This window comes from Tamandua tetradactyla, chromosome 1, assembly GCF_023851605.1.
Source record: "Tamandua tetradactyla isolate mTamTet1 chromosome 1, mTamTet1.pri, whole genome shotgun sequence".
NCBI classification, from domain to species: Eukaryota; Metazoa; Chordata; class Mammalia; order Pilosa; family Myrmecophagidae; genus Tamandua; species Tamandua tetradactyla.
In genome coordinates, this window is record NC_135327.1 from 25242174 (window position 1) to 25261350 (window position 19177).

The following is a 19177-nucleotide window of genomic DNA, read 5'->3' on the forward strand; positions in this document are numbered from 1 at the left end:
TATGGAAAATATCAGCTATTGCCTACCGTGGGCTGTCTTAAACTGCATCAACTCAAGGAATCTAACCCAGATCCCAGGGTCTGCTCTGCTACCTCCTTGGCTGAAAAATCACAACAAAAACAGAGGCAATTAGCTTTCACAGCAGGAAAGAGTGCACACCTCTCTCATTGGAGACTTTCTAACATTAGGTCAGAACACTGTGCCTCTTTCCTCTAGTTTGTGTGCATCAGTAGACTAAAGTGAGAACACCTTGTTAAGGGAAACAGGTGTCTGTTTTCCTCAGGCTGGGTTCACAGGGAAAAACTTCACTCAGGCAGGTGAGCACTGGAACCTGACCCACTTGGAGAAGTAACCAGCTGGGATAGTGGCAACAGATCCCCAAGACACTGAGAACAGGAATGTGAGGTCTGGAAAACTGCTTTCTCCTCCCCTCTCCTAACCCTGCGGAAGACTTCTGCCCTCAGAGTTTCTGCCAGTTACCTAAGAACTTAAACAGCTAGATTTAGAAAGGATTGTTAGAAAATCAAGGTGTGAATACTGATCCTTCATGAAGGACATCCTACTGCTTTGCACAAGTCTGCCATATAACAGCTAAATGGGGCTGGCAAGTCTCATGCCAGTACTGGGAACTCGAGTGTGTGAGGAGAGGAGATGGCAAGGAGCTAGTGATACGACTACAGTCTCTCTGAGATCTACATCATACATGACCTTTCCAATGTCAATGGCTTCCTTCAGGAAAGGTCCTATTGGCATTGGGAAGCATCAAGTCGATTCTTCCTCTCCTTGCTGGGTCAGATATAGGAACCCAACAGCAGCGGCAGGTCAACCGCAAAACAGCAAGGAAGATAATGGTCAGAGAACAACACACATGCTTGTTAGAAAATGCAAATTGGATTTTCTAATATTAAATTTTATTTTAAACACTGAATTATAGAAAACCAAACTATGTCACTTACCTAACTTCATTAAAATTCATAGAAGAATATCTATACTTTTATTTAACTTTTCTTTAAACTATGAAAACAGTATGCAACAAAATTATTTTCCTTAATACAATTACACACTGTACACAGGTGATTAGTTGTCACTCATAAGACTACAGCATAATTACGGCGGCAGAAGCGCAGCGCTCTAAAGACATCTTTTTGCCTCGTGCCAAACTTCATCAAGGCCCGAGCTACACAAAACTGAGTACCTACAGATGCCCAAAGAATAACAGATGGATAGGAAGTTTCACATTAAAATAACTATAGGGAAGTGGAAGTATTTAAATTACCTTTGTTAGACTGGAAGTTTTAGCATAACATGCAATACCAGCCAGGACAGCCTCAATAACAGCGGCATATATTTGGGACAAGAGCCTACTTTGAAAATAAAAAATAAAGGTTAACTACAGCATCATAAGGTTTCATCAAAAGCTGCATGCACATAAATTCTTCAAGGAACTTTTAAACAGAATGAGAAAAATGCAAAATGGAATTCATTGTTTTTTTTTTTTTTTTTAAAGGAAAGACAGAGAGAAGGAAGGAAGGGAGGAAGAAAGGGAAACATCTTTAAACATTTTCTTGTTTTATTGTATTTTGTTTTTTTGTTTTTGTTACATGGGCTGGGGCCGGGAATCGAACCGAGGTCCTCCGGCATAGCAGGCAAGCACTTTGCCCGCTGAGCCACCGCGGCCCGCCCTGGAATTCATTGTTTTTTAAACCTTTTAGAAACCATGTAGGCTTGTGTGATTTATACTTTGTTCTTGTTAAACCATCTTAAGAAAAAAACAGTTCTGCTTTCTTCTCAAAAGACCAACCTTCCTGTTTATGATCCCATAGTAAAAAACTACATGGGTATTCCGACTCCTGGACCTGGAATCATGTCAGTATCACAATAAAGACCCACTGCTCTTCCAGGGACCATTCTACACCTTCACGTCATCTCCTCAGCAGGCCTGCTGAAGTATGATTACTAGGGGGCAAGAGAGAATTCTGACTGAGAAGATGGGTTCCACCTAAATTCAAATGAAAGATGCGCAGCCCACTCTCCAGGTGGCTTGCCTGATCTAGAGGACAGATGATGCGTCTAAGCAGATCACTTATCTCCTCCCTTCCCCAAATCGTGCTCCTTCTGTCTGACATCACTTATAATAGCCATTATATGAAGGCTTTTTCTTTGCCAGAACTGGACTGACAGTTGCCATGAAGGTCTTCAGAATAGCTAAGTCTGCCTTCCTTTAGGGTAGTTTCTCAATCTGTGCATTTTGGGCTGGATAATTCTTTGTTTGGGGGCTGTTCTGTGCATTACAGGATGTTTAGCATCATTTCTGCCAGCAGCACCCCCCAGCTGTGACAACCAAAAATGCTTTCAGACAGACATAGTCAAATATAACTTGGGAGAGGGTGGGGAAAAAATTGCCCTTGACTGAGAACTACTGTTTTAGGAAAAGGAGATCCAGCCTCTTTTTAGGCTCATTACAGAGAGAAGGGGCTCATCTTTAAAGTCCCAAAAGGGAATGGGATGTGCTTAGCAGGGAACTGGAAAAATCTTTTCTAAGCATATGTCTGTTATTGAGTCTGTGAGAGCCTAATAATAGATGATAAGAGTTTGAATGCAGAAAGGAAAAACAGAAATGATCTGGTCCAACCTTCTCATTTTACAGAAGAAGCAACTAAGGCCCCCAAAGGTAGAATACGTTGTCTAAGGCCAAAGAAAGTTAATGGCAGACCTAAATTCAGATAAATTCTCAGTCTGTTGCCTTTTCCACTTTGCCACATCACACTGCCATTTCTCTCAATTTCTCCCTTCACATTTTAGGTAAGAGATTTGGATTGGGTAGAAGAAAAAGGGACAGAAAAAGAGCATGTAATAAAATGACAGCTCCAAGGTTCTCCATCATATCCTGAAGATTAATGGCCAGAGCAGAAGAGTAGGTCTTAGGAAGAAGGGGCTTGGCAGGGACACTGACAATGAGCTTGGCCAGTTCTAGGTGAGATCCGAATCTTCCACTCTTAGACACCAAGGGTGGAACTTTATAAAAGGTTTGTTATGTAAAACATGTAAAGATAATCTGTCCAGCTTGATTCAAATACTGCTCGGTACAGCACTTGGTCAGTCCTTCTGCTGTTTGGTCTTTTTTCCTACACAGACCTTCAGATACATGCTCAATGCATGGGCCACCTGGCTACTGACATGTGGCCCAGATGGCAGGCATGAGACTCATGAATGGGAAGGGATTGTTCTCTGCCTTGTTAGCATTGTTGTCACCTTTACCAGGACTCCACAAGGCTCAACTTTCACCAGTGCAGGGATTTAGCAAATCTAACATGGGCCTGTCCCTGAAACAGGGCACCAATGGATTTGGTTTAGGTGAAATGTCCAAGGTTCTAAAATGAAGATTCAGGGCAATGGCTAAGCATAGCTGGCAAGAGAAGCACAAGCAGACACAAAGCAAGACAGCACCTACCAATATATGAGAAAATGGTTGACCTGTTGCTGAAGTAAAGAAACCCCACAAAAAAACTGTGTACATACTATGATTATAGTTACACAAATAAACCTAAATACATAATAAAGAAAGAAAGAAAGATACATATTAAGATACTAATGGGGTCGTGCCAGAGGGGAGAAGTTATGGCTGATCTTACTTTCATTTCTCAATTTTTCACATTTTCTACAGTGCGGTTACATTACTAGCATTATTCCCCCCCCCCCCAATACAGCTTCATAGGCCTTACTCAGAAATTCTGATTAAGAAGCTCTGGGATTGGGCTGGGAGAAACTATATTTTTGAAAAGCCTATCATTGCTGGCCTTTGGAAAACACTGGTCCAGATAGTACCAATTTATTTTGGGACACTTGGTGAGGTAATAAAATTTCTAAAGGAGAATGCTTTTCATGATTCAGTAGTTTCAGCATCAGTGAATTTAGTTCCTAACTCTGGTTTTCTGCTGTATGTTGTGGGAGAGAAGTCAATCCCTAGACCATTCTAAGAGTCCGAGACTGGGTTCAGATGCTAGTTCTGCTCCATAGCTTAGATGTCAATTCCAGAGGAAACACTCCTTAGACAAGATGGGGTTTCACACAGAATCTCCTAATAGGTTTCAGGATGTTTTATTCTTAGGGAAACTCCTAACAAAAAATGTAATATTGCAGGGTAAGATAATGGGTAATTGGAGCTGAAGGGATACAGACTGTGCAACAGGACTATATACAAAAACTCAAAAATGGACAGCACAATAATACCTAATTGTAAAGTAATCATGTTAAAACACTGAATGAAGCTGCATCTGAGCTATAGGTTTTTTTTTTGTTTGTCTGTTTGTTTGTTTGTTTGTGTCTTTTTTTTTACTATTATTATTATTTTTATTTTTTTCTCTATATTAACATTCTATATCTTTTTCTGTTGTTTTGCTAGTTCTTTTCCTAAATCGATGCAAATGTACTAAGAAATGATGATCATGCATCTATGTGATGATGTTAAGAATTACTGATTGCATATGTAAAAAAAAAAATGTAATATTGTAGAGAACATGACCAAAAATTTTGTCATTTAAATGTATAGTGCTATGGCAGGTTTGAGTTCTAGAAAAGCTGGCAGGGTCCTCTGTCTGGACTCCAAGATGAGAGATGGGGGCTGGCAAGCTCCTAGGAAACTACACACCTCTGTTCCCCCATAAACCAGTTGTCTTACCCACTGCTGATCTCAAAAGGGAGTGGATAGGACAGCCACAATTTCTAAGTAACTCAACTTTGGGAAAGAAAAAGGATAAAATAGAAATTAAGACTTACATTTGTTCAGTTTTCTTGGGTGGCTTGTTGTCATCACCTGTGAAAAGAGCATCTTGAATTAAGACTGTGACAAGATCACAGGACATGTAAACACTTTACAAGGTAGCTAGAATTTATTAATTTAGTTACAAGGAAATAACATGAGTAACACATTTTCTTTAAAGTTTAACACACAGTATAAACACAAACAATAGTGAAACCTAGCTTCTCCTGTTATCCTTCTGGATCGTCACCTCTTTAGCCTGACACTGTCTTCTTTTACCACATACCCAGCATCACCAAAAAACACCAGAGAAAACATGCAGAATCCGAGGGTCAGAAATGTTTTTGCTTTTATCTTTAATTTTTAAATGAGAAGGCAAAAGCAAACAGGCTCAGTTCTACCTCTGGATTATCCAACCCAAGTCATGCTTCTTTCCAGACTTTCCTGGCTTATATACTACCACCCAGGAGAAAACCTGGTTTCTGATGTACTCTTTTCAGCGCAGCAGTTCTGAGATTCTCATTTACTCTGCAGGCTCCTCTCCACGTCTCTTTGGATGTCTGGTTACCTCAGCAAGAAAGGCAGCTCTGAGCAGCCCAGCCTTTCTGGGAAGTCATACAGCATGGAGCCCTTGCTCCTGTGATTGTTCACAACTCCTGGGAACACTTCTCCCATGCTCCTTCCTTACTTTTCTTCACAAGACTAATCAGGCAGGCATCTGCTAGTCATCCAAATTCCCATTATAGCCCATACTCCCTGTGATCACAAACTAGGTCTTACTCATCTTTCATCTGTAGAAACTGAGCACAGTGTTCCACATGGTTAGATTTAGTATATGTTGAACTTTTTTGTTCTCCTGAAATATATTCTGTGAAAAATATGTTAGGCATATCAACTCCCCAACTGCATTCAGAGATGGAGTTAGAGGCATGCAAACTGGGCATCATGAGCTTCTCAGCAAAGTAGTAAATTCTGAGTCAACTTCAAATTTATGGGAGAAATTATTCATTAGGCAAGTTGATAAGATGACTTATCAGGAGATAAGATAACAGATGACTTACTTATCCCCAAGTAAGGAATGTGAGTAGCTCCAAAAAAGTATGTTCTTGAGCAAGCAAGGGGTCCCTTTGGTGAGACACATTGTGCCACCTGGATGCCGGGAGAAAATAAAAAAGGAAGTGGGATTTAGACTGCTTGAAGTATGACTTACTGCTAGAGAAATAGAAAGTACACAATTAAGGGGAACCACTTTTATTTTGCCAACAGCTGATTCATTATTTTTTAAAGGCATATAGAAAAAAAAAATCTCCTTTAGTTCCCCCTCAACCTCCCCAATCAAAGGTCCTTTAAATTTTTATTTTTTACACTTTTTTTAAGGTTGCTGTTGGATACTGAGCTTGGGATACCAATGAATTCACAGCTTAGAAGGAAAAGACCAGGATTAGTACATTTGGTTGTGAATGCCCTTATGTTCAGTCCAGAACTTTCACAGTGAGAACACTGGCTGACATGACTGGCAGATGTATAGGGTGACTACAAATTCAGGAAAGGAGGGTGCTGTCCAGCTCCCCATTTTCACTTGTATTTCATCTCTCTACATTAGGCATTGCAGAAGAGAAAATAAGTTTAAAGGTTTTAAATTTTTCTTTTTCCCTGTTTAATTGTTCATTTATACAGAGATGAGGACAGATGTCCTTTTCTCTTTTGAAAATTTAACACCTTTTCATTAGAATTATTAGAAGAGCAGATACAAAAGGCAAAAATATCAATACAAGAACTTAAGGCTATTAGCACCATATATATAAAATAGTAAAATGTGACACAAACATTCATTCCTTCTGTTTTACTTCATTGTTGAAGGAAGTCACACTAGAATATATGGTATTTTTTTCTGTAATATCTTGAATACTGGGAATCCAAGCATGAATTTGAAATGAGGACTTATTCTGACTAATCTATAATTCAGTATAGTGACTATGATCCAGGTTGCCATAGCCCTGCATGAAAATTCATGTCCTTAATAAATGCTGGTCTATGTGCATATATCCTCAATTAAAACACGTATCTTAGATTTCCAAATTTTCCCCACTTTTTTTCCTCCAGTTTTTTTTTTAAAGGTACCATGTGTTTGAAAACTGCTCTCTTAAATAATGTCATAAATTTGGCAAGTACATATTGTCACGTTTACTAACACATTAATAAATAAATGGGTACAAAAAAATTCACACATATAAAACTGTTCAAATAATCAGGGTCTGCATGTTTAACATGGTACTTACTAATGTATAAATTATTCATAAATGGCCCAGAAATGGAAAAGATGAGTGTATTACCTAGCAACAGAGCCCTCTACCCCATGAGATTTGTGATTTCAGGAAGTACAGAGACTTTACTGAGTCTCTGTATATATAAAATAAGATCTGCTAACACATTCCACTTATTACCAAAAGTTGTGTAAAGAAACCAGCTAGATCCAAACATTTCAAAGCACGGTCCTCACTGACTCTCCCACTAGTCTGTGAGATCCCTGAAGACAAAGACAATGGCAATGTATTCCCTGCACTGAGCACAGTGATGGGCATACAGTAGACACTCAATACAGATTACTGAACTCATGAATGAAAGCACTTTGGCTATGGTCATACAGACCTAAGAACAGAAAGTGGTTATTCCATCTAAGATCTGAGTGAGCTTGAGCAAGTTACTCAACCTCACTGTGTATTGTTTTGATTTTTTGTGTTTTTTTAAGATAAATTCACAAAACATAATATTCCATTTAAAAATATTCAATCAGTGGTGCATTGATTTTATTACCATGCTCTTTCTTCCTTCCAAGATGTTCCAAATTCCAAGAATTTGTACAACAAATTCTCTTAGTTTTTGTTCATCTGAGAACATCTAGATTTCCCCTTCATTACTGAAGAATATTTTCACTTGATAAAGAATTTTTGGTTGACAGTTCTTCTCTTTCAGCTCTTGAACAATGTGCTAGTCTTCTAGCCTCCATGTTTTGGATCAGAAATTCATTGCCCTTTGCATTATTTTTCTCCTATAGGGAAGGTGTTGTTCTTCTTTGGCTGCTTTTAAGATTTTTTGTCTGTAGTTTTTATAAATTTGACTAGGATCTGTCTTAGTGTGGGTATCTCTGGGTTTATCCTGTTTGGGGTTCACTCACCTTCTTTAATTTGTAGGTTCATGTTGTTGCCAAATTGGGGAAATTTTCAGCCATTATGTCTATGAATACTTTTCCAATCCCATCCTCCTTCTCTCTTTCTGATACTCAAATGACAAGAGTGTTAGATATTGTGTGACAGTGCACAGATCTCTGAGACTATGTTAATTTTTCTCCCCCAGTTCTTTTCTGTGCTGTCCAGGGTCATTTCTATTGTTTTACTTTCAATTTCACTGATTCTTTCCTCTCCTCTTTCCATTATGCTGCTGAGTCCATTCACTGAGTTTTTACTTCGGTTATTTTATTTTTTAGTTCTAAAATTTCCACTTGATTCTTGACTTTCTATTTTTTATTTTAAGGATATTTGCAATTGCTTGTTGAGGTGTTTTTATGATGGCTGCTCTAAAATCATGTTAGATAATTCTATATCTGTGCCATCTCAGTGCTGGTGTCTAATGACTGTGTTCTCTCATTAGGTTTGAGATCTCAGGTGATTTCTCAATTGGAACCTGGATTTTATTTTAATGGTTTTCCTAGAGTTTGTAATACACATTTAAAACTAATCTAGGTCCACCTTCATATTATACGGTATCACTTCACGTTCAGTGCAGGTACCTTGTAACATGGTATTCCCGTTCCCCTCTCCCTTCTTTTCTTTATGTAGGTTTTAGTTTATGACCTATATAATCTAGGTAATTTTCCTCCTCCCTGAAGAACTTCTTTTAAAATTACACGCAGGCTAGGGTGCATGGGTAGTTCAGGTGTTAGAATGCCCACCTTTTATATGGGAGACCTGAGTTTGATTCCCAGACCATATATCACCACCCCCCAAAAAAAATTACATGCAGGCCATCGATGTTTATGGCGGCATTATTTATAATTGCCAGGAGATGGAAGCAGCCCAAATATCCATCAATGGACAAGTGGCTAAACAAGCTGTGGTATATACATATGATGGAATATTATGCAGCTGTAAGGCAGAATAAAGTCATGAAGCATTTAACAATATGGAGGAAACTTGAGGACATTATGCTGAGTGAAATTAGCTAGAAACAAAAGGACAAATACTGTATGGTCTTGGTAATATGAACTAACATTAATGAGTGAACTTTGCGAGTTGATGTTATAGAACACAGGTTATCAGCAGATAGAAAATACGGTAGAGCTTGGCATTTGGTGCTGAAAGAATACAGATTGTGCAGCAGGACTGATTATAAAAATTCAGAAATGGACAGCACAGCACTATTCGACTGCAGCACAAAAATATAAGTACACTGAATAAAGCTGAATGTGAGTATGACTGAGTGATAAGGGCTGGGAGCATGTATAAACCAGAAGGAAAGACAGAGGATAATGCAGAGATGGTACAACTTAGGAATGCCTAGAGTGGACAATGATGGTGATTAAATGTACAAATATAAAAACATTTTTTGCATGAGTGAGAAAAAAATGAATGTCAATGTTGAAAGGAGTTGAAAATGGCTGGTATACAGGAAAAAGTAATCAGTGAAAGCGAGGGTCTATAGTCAACAGTAACACTGTAATATACTTCCACTGAATGCAACAAAGGTATTATGCCAAAACTAAATGTTAATAAGTGCAGGCGTGGGTGGCAGGGCATGGGGGAGAGATATGGATTCTTTGCAGAAAAAAAGGAAATATCTTCGTACAGATTATAGTGGCAAAGGCATGTCTATTTACTTAGGTTAGATTGTGTGATGTGTAAATAAAATTATTTGAAAATGAACAGAGAGGGCGGCTCAGTAAGCAGAGTTTTTGCCTGCTATGCTGGAGACCTGGGTTCAATTCCCAGTGCAAGCCCATGTTTAAAAAAAAAAAAAAAGAACAGAGAGAAACAACTGCTAGAGAAAATGTGGAGAAAGAGATGTACCTATTCACTGTTGGTAGGGAAGCTGAGAGGTGCAGCCCCTCCGGAGGGCAGTGAGGTGGTTCCACAGGAGCCTAGGGGTAGGGGTGCCATATGATCTTACAACCTCATTGCTAGGTATATACCTGGAAGACACAAATGAACATTTGTACACTGATTGGATGGAGGAGGCCTAAGGATGCAACAACTGAGGAACAGGGGTACTGTGGCATTTACATACAACGGACTACTGAGCAGCTGCAAGAAGGAATGAAGTTGTGAGGCATGCAACTGGGTGAATGAACCTTAAGGACAGTATGTTGAATGACATGCCAGGAACAAAAAGACAAATATTATCATGCCTCACTCATATGGATTAACTATAATATACAAATTAAGAGAATTGATGTCAAGAGCATGGGTTATCAGATTGGGCCTATAGTAAAGGGTCCTAGATTTTAAACTCTTACAGCAGTCACATATATTTAGGAGTTGTAATTGATATTTCTAAATTCTGAGATACTGAGTTATTTGTATATAACCTGGTCATTCACTGAAACTTTGGGTATTTTTGTGACACCTGAGACTCAGAGTTAGAGCACTGAAGCTATGAAAGTCAGCATTACCCTTAGGCATTCCTAAGTTGTACCATCTCTGTCATTATCCTCTGTCTTTCCTTCTGGTTTATACAACAGCTAAAAAAGTGATCAGACTTCATCTAGAGATATGAATGAAGATGATCTGGATAAGATTAAGGTATATCAGAATACAGGGTAAAGGATGATATGTCTCATATTTCCAAACTTCAACCTCTGTGTGAGACCAAAGGGAGAGATGTTTATTTGGTGCAAAATTTATATCTTGGGTAGCACAGTATCTAATTCATTCTATGGTCAATTTACTTGAATACCATAACTACATGGAATCTTGAATAGGGTGTGAGATATTGTTGATTTGAACAGGTTAGTGTGATGTCTTGATATATCCCAGAGTAAATTGGGCAAAGAATAAAAAAGTACTTACAAAGTCCCCTTGGGAGACTGGGAAGAAAAAAAAGGAAATATTAAACTCCCCTACCTGGGGAATTCCTGACATTCTCACAAGGAGTGGGAACAACCAATTCAAAGGCTGAGCCCTCAATCTTAGTGCTTGCCCCTATGAAGTTCATTCCTGCAAAGGAGAAGCTAAGCCTACTGACAATTATTCTGACAAGTCGCCACCAGGAACCTCTTTTGTTGCTCAGATGTGGCCTCCCTCTCTAAGCCAACTTGGCAGGTGAACTTACTGCCCTTCCCCCTATGTAGGACATAACTCCCAGGGGTGTAATCTCCCTGGCAATGTGGGATCTGACTCCAGGGGATGAACAGGGAGCCAGCATCATGAGAATGAGAAAGCCTTCTTAACCAAAATGTGGAAGAGAGAAATGAGACAAAGTGAAGTCTCAGTGGCTGAGAGATTTCAGAGTTGGGAGGATTCTTACACATTACACAGAAATTCCTTTTTAGTTTATTGTGTATTGGAGTGGCTAGAGGGAAGTATCTGAAACTGTTGACTGTGTTCCAGTAGCTTTGATTCTCAAAGAAGACTGTAAAACTATATAACTCTTACAATGTGACTGTGTGATTGTGAAAACCTTGTGTCTGATGCTTCTTTTATCCAAGGTATGAACAAATGGATTTTAAAAAGGACAAAAAAACAAATAACTGAGGGAGAGAAAGGGTAAAAATTAGGTAGACTGAAATACCGTGGATCATTGAGAGGGAGGGGTAAAGTGTATGGGATGTATGAGGTTTTTTTCTTTCCTTTTATTTTCTTTTCTGGAGTGATGCAAATGTTCTAAAAATGACCATGGTGAATAATACACAACCAGGTGATGGCATTGTGAGTCACTGATTGTATAATATGATTGGACTGTACATGGGTGGGTATTTCTCAATAATAATTTTTAAAAACTACATGCAGGGGAGGCTGCTGGCAATGAATTCCCTGTTTTTCTTTGTCTGAGAAAGACTTCATTTCTCCTTTCCTTTTTTTTTTGTGTGTGGGAACTTGCATGTTCCAGAAATCGAACCTGGGTCTCCCTCCTTCCTGGCACATGAGAATTCTACTATGAATTACCCTTGCACTGCCCCATTTCTCCTTTAATTTTAAATGACAATTTCACTAGATATGGAATACTACTGGGTTGGTGTTTATATTTTCCTCTCAACACTTTAAATATTACACCCTACTCTCTTCTTGTTTGCCTGGTTTCTGATGAGAAGTCTGCTGCAATTCTTATCCTGTTCCTCTATAGTTGCTTTTTCCCTCTGGCTTCTTTCAAAATTTTCTCTGTCTTTGGCTTTTTACAACCTGAATATGACATGGCTAAGTGTTTATATTGCTTGTTGTTCTCTGAGCTTCCTGATCTGTAGATTGGGAGCTATCATTAATTTCAGAGAATTATTACTTCCAATATTCCTGCTGCTCTGTTGTGTCGGTCTTCTTCTGATATGCCAATAGTGCATGTCACACCTTTTGAAATTGTCCCACAGTTCTTGGATGTTCTGTTCTGTTGTTTCATTCTTTTTCTCTTTACATTTCAGCTTGGGAAGTTTCTATTAACTTATGTTCAAGCTCACTAATTCTTCCTTGGCCAAGTCAAGTCTACAGATGAGTCCATCAAAGGCACTCTTCATTTCAGTTAAAGTGTTTCCAATCCTAGCATTTCCTTTTGATTCTTTCTCAGGTTTCCTTTTTTCTGCATACATTAGCCATCTGTTCTTGTATGTTGTGTTCATTTCCTTAAGATATCACTCATAGTTATTTTAAATTCCCTGCATGATAATTCTAAAATCTGTGTCATATCTGAGTCTGGTTCTGATGCTGCTCTGTCTCTTTAGATGGTGTTTTTTCTTGCCTTTTAGCATGCCTTGTAATTTTTTTGTTGAAAGTCAAATATGATGTATCAGGACATCAGGTATAAAGAAACAGGCTTTTTTAAAAAATTAATTTAAAAAATTAACAAACAAAACATTTAGAAATCATTCCATTCTACATATATAATCAGTGATTCTTAATATCGTCACATAGTTGCATATTCATCATTTCTTAGTACATTTGCATCGATTTAGAAAAAGAAATAAAAAGACAACAGAAAAAGAAATAAAATGATAATAGAGAAAAAAAAACTATACGTACCATACCCCTTACCCCTTGCTTTCATATTTCAAACTGAATTTATTTTAACATTTGTTCCCCCTATTATTTATTTTTATTCCATATGTTCTACTCTTCTGTTGATATAATAGCTAAAAGGAGCATCAGACATAAGGTTTTCACATTCACAGAGTCTCACTGTGAAAGCTATATCATTGTTCAATCATCATCAAGAAACATGGCTACTGGAACACAGCTCTACATTTTCAGGCAATTCCCTCCAGCCTCTCCACTACATCTTAAACAACAAGGTGATATCTACTTAATGCGTAAGAATAACCTCCAGGATAACCTCTCGACTCTGTTTGGAATCTCTCAGCCATTGACACTTTGCCTCATTTTACTCTTCCCCCTTTTGATCAAGAAGGTTCTCTCAGTCTCTTGATGTTAATTCTCAGCTCATTCTAGGGTTTTTCTCAGTCCTTTGATGCTGAGTCTCAGCTCATTCCAGGATCTTTGTCCCACGTTGCCAGGAAGGTCCACATCCCTGGGAGTCATGTCCCATGCAGAGAAGGGGAGGGTGGTGAGACTGCTCATCATATTGGCTGGAGAGAGAGGCCACATCTGAGCAACAAAAGAGGTTCTCTTGGGGGTGACTCTTAGGCCTAAATTTTAAGTAGACTTGACCTATCTTTTGTGGGGTTAAGTTTCATGTGAACAAACCCCAAGACTGGGGGCTCAGCCTATAGCTTTGGTTGTCCACACTGCTTGTGAGAATATCAAGAATTCAACTTGGGGAAGTTCAATTTCTCCCCACTCTCACCATTCCCCAAAGGGGGCTTGCAAATACTTTTCCAGTCACTGATCAAATCATTCTGGGATTCATCGGGGGATCACTCTGGACAAACCAACAAAATCTCATGTGCTACCTGAGATTCCAAGTACTTATGACATTCAGTCAAACTATCTACATGAGTTATATTAGGAAATGCTCTAGTCAAAATCTAAATTTTGTAACAAACATTTTTTGCTTTAGTCTCACACAAAATGTGACATTTTAAAGTATTAGTTATCATCTATTTTCAGCTCCCTGCAATAATGACAATCCTTTGTTCTTCCTCAAGCAAAAACATTTTTAAAATTTGTACATTGTACATTTCACTGTTATTATACACTCTAGGCATTCCTAGATTATACCATCTCGATCTTTAACATCTATCTTTCTTTCTGATTTCATTTATGTCCCCAGCCCTCCTCCCTCTATCATTCTCACATGCAGCTTCATTCAGTATTTTAACATAATTACATTACAGTTAGGTAGTATTGTGCTGTCCATTTCTGAGTTTTTGTATCCAGTCCTGTTGCACAGTCCGTATCCCTTCAGCTCCAATTACCCACTATCTTACCCTATTTCTAACTCTTTTTTTTTTTTTGTGGAAATAAATTTAAAAAAAAATTTTTTTTATTAATCAAAAAAAAGAAAAGAAATTAACACAACATTTAGAAATCATTCCATTCTACATATGCACTCAGTAATTCTTAGTATCATCACATAGATGTATGATAATCATTTCCTAGTACATTTGCATTGATTTAGGAAAAGAACTAGCAAAACAGCAGAAAAAAATACAGAATGTTAATATAGAGAAGAGAATTAAAATAATACTAATAAAAATATATATATATATAAAAAGGAAAAAGAAAAAAACAAAAACAAAAGATACAAACACAGAAACAAACAAACAAAAAACCATATTTCAGGTGCAGCTTCATACAGTGTTCCAACATAGTTACATTACACTTAGGTATTATTGTGCTGTCCATTTTTGAGTTTTTGTATCTAGTCCTGTTGCACAGTCTGTATCCCTTCAGCTCCAATTACCCATTATCTTACCCTGTTTCTAACTCCTGCTGGTCTCTGTTACCAATGATATTCCAAGCTGATTCTCGAATGTCGGTTCACATCAGTGGGACCTTACAGTATTTGTCCTTTAGTTTTGGGCTAGACTCACTCAGCATAATGTTCTCTAGGTCCATCCATGTTATTACATGCTTCATAAGTTTAGTCTGTCTTAAAGCTGCATAATATTCCATCGTAGGTATACGCCACAGTTTGTTTAGCCACTCGTCTGTTGATGGACATTTTGGCTGTTTCCATCTCTTTGCAATTGTAGATAATGCTGCTATAAACACTGGTGTGCAAATGTCCGTCTGTGTCTTTGCCCTTAAGTCCTTTGAGTAGATACCTAGCAGTGGTATTGCTGGGTCGTAATCCATTCTGCCATTCTATGTCTTTTGATTGGGAAATTCAGTCCGTTAACTTTTAGTGTTATTACTGTTTGGATAATATTTTCCTCTACCATTTTGGCTTTTGTATTATATATATCATATCTGATTTTCCTTCTTTCTACACTTTACTCCATACCTCTCTCTTCTGTCTTTTCGTATCTGACTCTAGTGCTCCCTTTAGTATTTCTTGCAGAGCTAGTCTCTTGGTCACAAATTCTCTCAGTGACTTTTTGTCTATAAATGTTTTAATTTCTCCTTCATTTTTGAAGGACAATTTTGCTGGATATAGGAGTCTTGGTTGGCAGTTTTTCTCTTTTAGTAATTTAAATATATCATCCCACTGTCTTCTAGCTTCCATGGTTTCTGCTGAGAAATCTACACATAGTCTTATTGGGTTTCCCTTGTATGGGGGAGAGGAAGCATTCTGTAATCTTATGATTGAATCTGTCTTTTAGTGGGCCAGTATCCCTAGACTGTGACCTTCAAAGTGTTTCTTAGCTTTTGAAATTTTCCTTCCTTAGGTGAGACAAGGCTAGAGGGTGCTGGAGGATGCTTTTCCCCCAGATAGGATAAGGAATAACTGTTCTACCCTGGAGAGGGGCCTTTGCTTTAGAGAAGGCTCTGTCTGGGTTTATTTCAAAATGATTACTTTCTCTTTCCACTGCCAGAGATTTAAGGGGATCTTTTCTGGCTCTTTGCTATGAGAACCTGGTGGGGTTCCTGGAGGTAAAACTTAAGAATGTATGGGGACTGCCTCTAAGACTTCAGTCCCCAGGAGTTTCTCACTGTCATGCTAATCTACATTTGGCCTCTAGCAATTAATTAAAATGACCATTTAAGTGTTTCTGTCAGTTTACTGCTCCAGCAGCTTCTGGTATAGGCAAGCCAGTTTTAGCTATAATCTGTGGGTTCACTTCCAGATTTTGGGGTGGCAATTTGCCTTGAGAGCTCAAAGAAATGTAACTGATTTTTAGTTTGTTCTGCTTTTTTCTTGTTGTAGTGACAGAAGTGATGACTTTCTAGCTCTTTACATGTCAGAGCTGAAATGAAAATTTTCTCTGGATTTTACTTAAATCTGACACTCCTCTGAAACTGCTCCAGTAGGTTCCTATGTTTACTCATATGGTTGCATGTATCAGAACTTCATTCCTATTTATGGCTGAATGATATTCCATTGTATGTATACAACATATTTTATTTATCCATTTCTACTGATGGACACTTGGGTTATTTCCATCTTTTGGTAGTTGTGAATAATGTGCTATGAAGATTAGTGTGCAAATATGTGTCTGAATCCCTGCTTTCAATTCTTTTTTCTTTAGCATTGGCAGGCACTGGGAATCGAACCCAGATCTCAGGCATGGCAGGTGAGTACTCTGCCTGCTGAGCCCTTTCAATTCTTTTGGGTATTTACTATATGAATAGTAAATAAGTAAGATTATACAGAGAGGCCTATATCTTTGGCCCTTTCTATATATTCCAATCTTAGAATATCAATATTCCAAGATTGCTCAGGGGGGTAAAATGGGGCCCTAGTCTTCCCTTTTATAGGGCAGCAAGATCCTGATACACACCCGTTCTGGTAGCCCTCTGTCCTGGATGGGCCTGGAAACAGATTCGAGATTACAACCCAGAGAGATAGCTTTATCCTCTTGGGTCTCATGTTCTCCAAAAGGAAATAAAAACATAATAGTACTTACCTCCCAGCTTTCTTGACTGATAGGAACATTTTATTCCATTAAGACAGGAGATTATAAGAGTCTTATATTACAATTATTAGTCTCACATTCCAGTCTAACGATTCCTTTCACAGGCTATATAGTAGACAATATACCTCTAATGTAAAAATTTCACTTCAACGAAAGAACCACAATGCTCAATGTTTACATCTTTAAATGTCAGTCAGAACATAATTAATTTAGGCTGATAATGGTTATTTTCAAGTTAATTTAAAAATTTATTCCAATGACAAAACTCTGACAAAGAGTTGGGTCTGTGAAAGTTATTTCCCTTTCCTTTAAATATTTCAAAACTAAAAATGATGTTTTCAAGTCACACCTAGCACTTGTATAAAACTATGTAAAGTTTCCAACCCTCTTCATTTTAAAACAACCTCAAGCTCAAGGTTAAATCAACACACTAACTGAAAGTTTCCTTTTGTACAGTTCCTCTTCCCCACCATCTGATAACAAAACAAAGGAAGCACTGGACAGTCAAGCCACTCACCATGTGTTTGGCAAAGCTCCCACCAGGTCCAGTGCTGCGTACCAGGTGCCCTTCTGAAGGGAAGTTAAAGTTGCCAGCATTCAGGTTTTCTCGTGTAGAGTGGTTACCAAAGAGAACAAATGGCTGCCTATTGGGGCTAGAGTGGCAAGCCAAAAACATATGATTAGAAAAGTGACTCCTGGTCAGGACAACTTCTCATATCCTGAGCAGGTTCTTTTCTGAGTCACGTCCTGCAGTCGGAGGAAAGTGGTTGGTATAGTTCACCTAATGTTCCTGACTAGCTGGAAAGGGATGCCAGATGCCTCAGACTCCTCCTGCTGACCCACAGGGATCAATCATCTAGGGACATAACTAAACCCAAGTCAGGTTGTCCCAATTCTTGAGGAATAAGTTCTATAAGTTTGCTGCTAGAATGAGTGGAGCACAACTCCAGTTTTAAAAATACATAAAAAAATAATTTTTTAAAAAAAACCAACAACATACAAAACAAACATTCTTTTCATCCAAAGCATATCATCAGCTCATCTTAGAACCCTCATCACATCCAAAGAAATAAAACAGAAAACAAAAAAATTCATACATGCTATACCCCTTACCCCCTTCCAGTGATCACTAGCATTTCAATCTACTAAATTTATTTCGACATTTGTTCCCCTATTATTTATTTATTTTTAATCCATATGTTTTACTCATCTGTCCATAAGGTAGATAAAAAGATCAGACACAAGGTCTTCACAATCACACAGTCATACTGCGAAAGCTTTATCATTATACAATCATCTTCAAGAAACATGGTTACTGGAACACAGCTCTACATTTTCAGGCAGTTCCCGCCAGCCTCTCTGTTATGCCTTAACTAAAAAGGTGATCTCTATTTAATGTGTAAGAATAACCTCCAGGACAACCTCTTGACTCTGTTTGGAATCTCTCAGCCACTGATACTTCATTTTGTCTCATTTTGCTCTTCCCCATTTTGGTCGAGAAGGTTTTCTCAATCCCTTGGTGCTGAGTCCCAGATCATTTTTGATTTCTGTCCCACATTGCCAGGAAGGTCCACACCTCTGGGAGTCATGTCCCATGTAGACAGGGGAGGGCAGTGAATTTGTTTGTCATGTTGGCTGAGAGAGAGAGGCCACATCTGAACAACAAAAGAGGTTCTCTTGGGGGTGACTCTTAGGCCTAATTTTTAGTAGGCTAAGCCTATCCTTTGTGGGGTTAAGTTCATATGAACAAACCCCAAGATTGGGAGCTCAGCCTATTGCTTTGGCTGTCCCCACTGCTTGTGAGAATATCAAGAATTCTCCACTTGGGGAAGTTGAATTTTACCCCTTTCTCACCACTACCCCAAGGGGACTTGGCAAATACTTTTTTATCCACTGTTCAAATCCCTCTGGGATGTATCAAGGCATCACTCTGGACAAACCAAAATCTCATGCCCTACTCAAGGTATAAAGTAGCATTTTAAGAGGAATACAAATTTTACAGAATGATAGTAGTTGTATACTCAGACTAGACAAACAATAGAGCAGTTACCAAATTCTAAATAACTTGTAGGAGAGGAGAGGATGGTTGCATATGTTCTCACTCCCACACCTATCTGTCCTTGTACCCAACCCGTTCTCCTCCTGCCTCTCTTGGCCAGATTTGCCTATTTTTTTTCTTCACTTTTTGCTCAATCCTCAGTCCACTCTAATCAATGCCCTGTCATTTCACTCAGAGTTCTGGC

General features: G+C 38.4%; 1 protein-coding gene across 1 annotated transcript in view; it reads right to left on the bottom strand.

Moving 5' to 3' along the window:
- Positions 1 to 19177, bottom strand: part of DNAAF9 (dynein axonemal assembly factor 9) — a 189849-nt gene that overhangs the window by 73185 nt on the left and 97487 nt on the right. Inside the window, exons 10-14 of the mRNA XM_077156837.1 lie at positions 17452 to 17587; positions 5821 to 5908; positions 4777 to 4813; positions 1276 to 1364; positions 67 to 100 (exon numbers count right to left, since the gene is read on the bottom strand). Coding sequence (XP_077012952.1) covers positions 67 to 100; positions 1276 to 1364; positions 4777 to 4813; positions 5821 to 5908; positions 17452 to 17587 — 384 coding nt within the window. The remainder of the gene's footprint in view (positions 1 to 66; positions 101 to 1275; positions 1365 to 4776; positions 4814 to 5820; positions 5909 to 17451; positions 17588 to 19177) is intronic.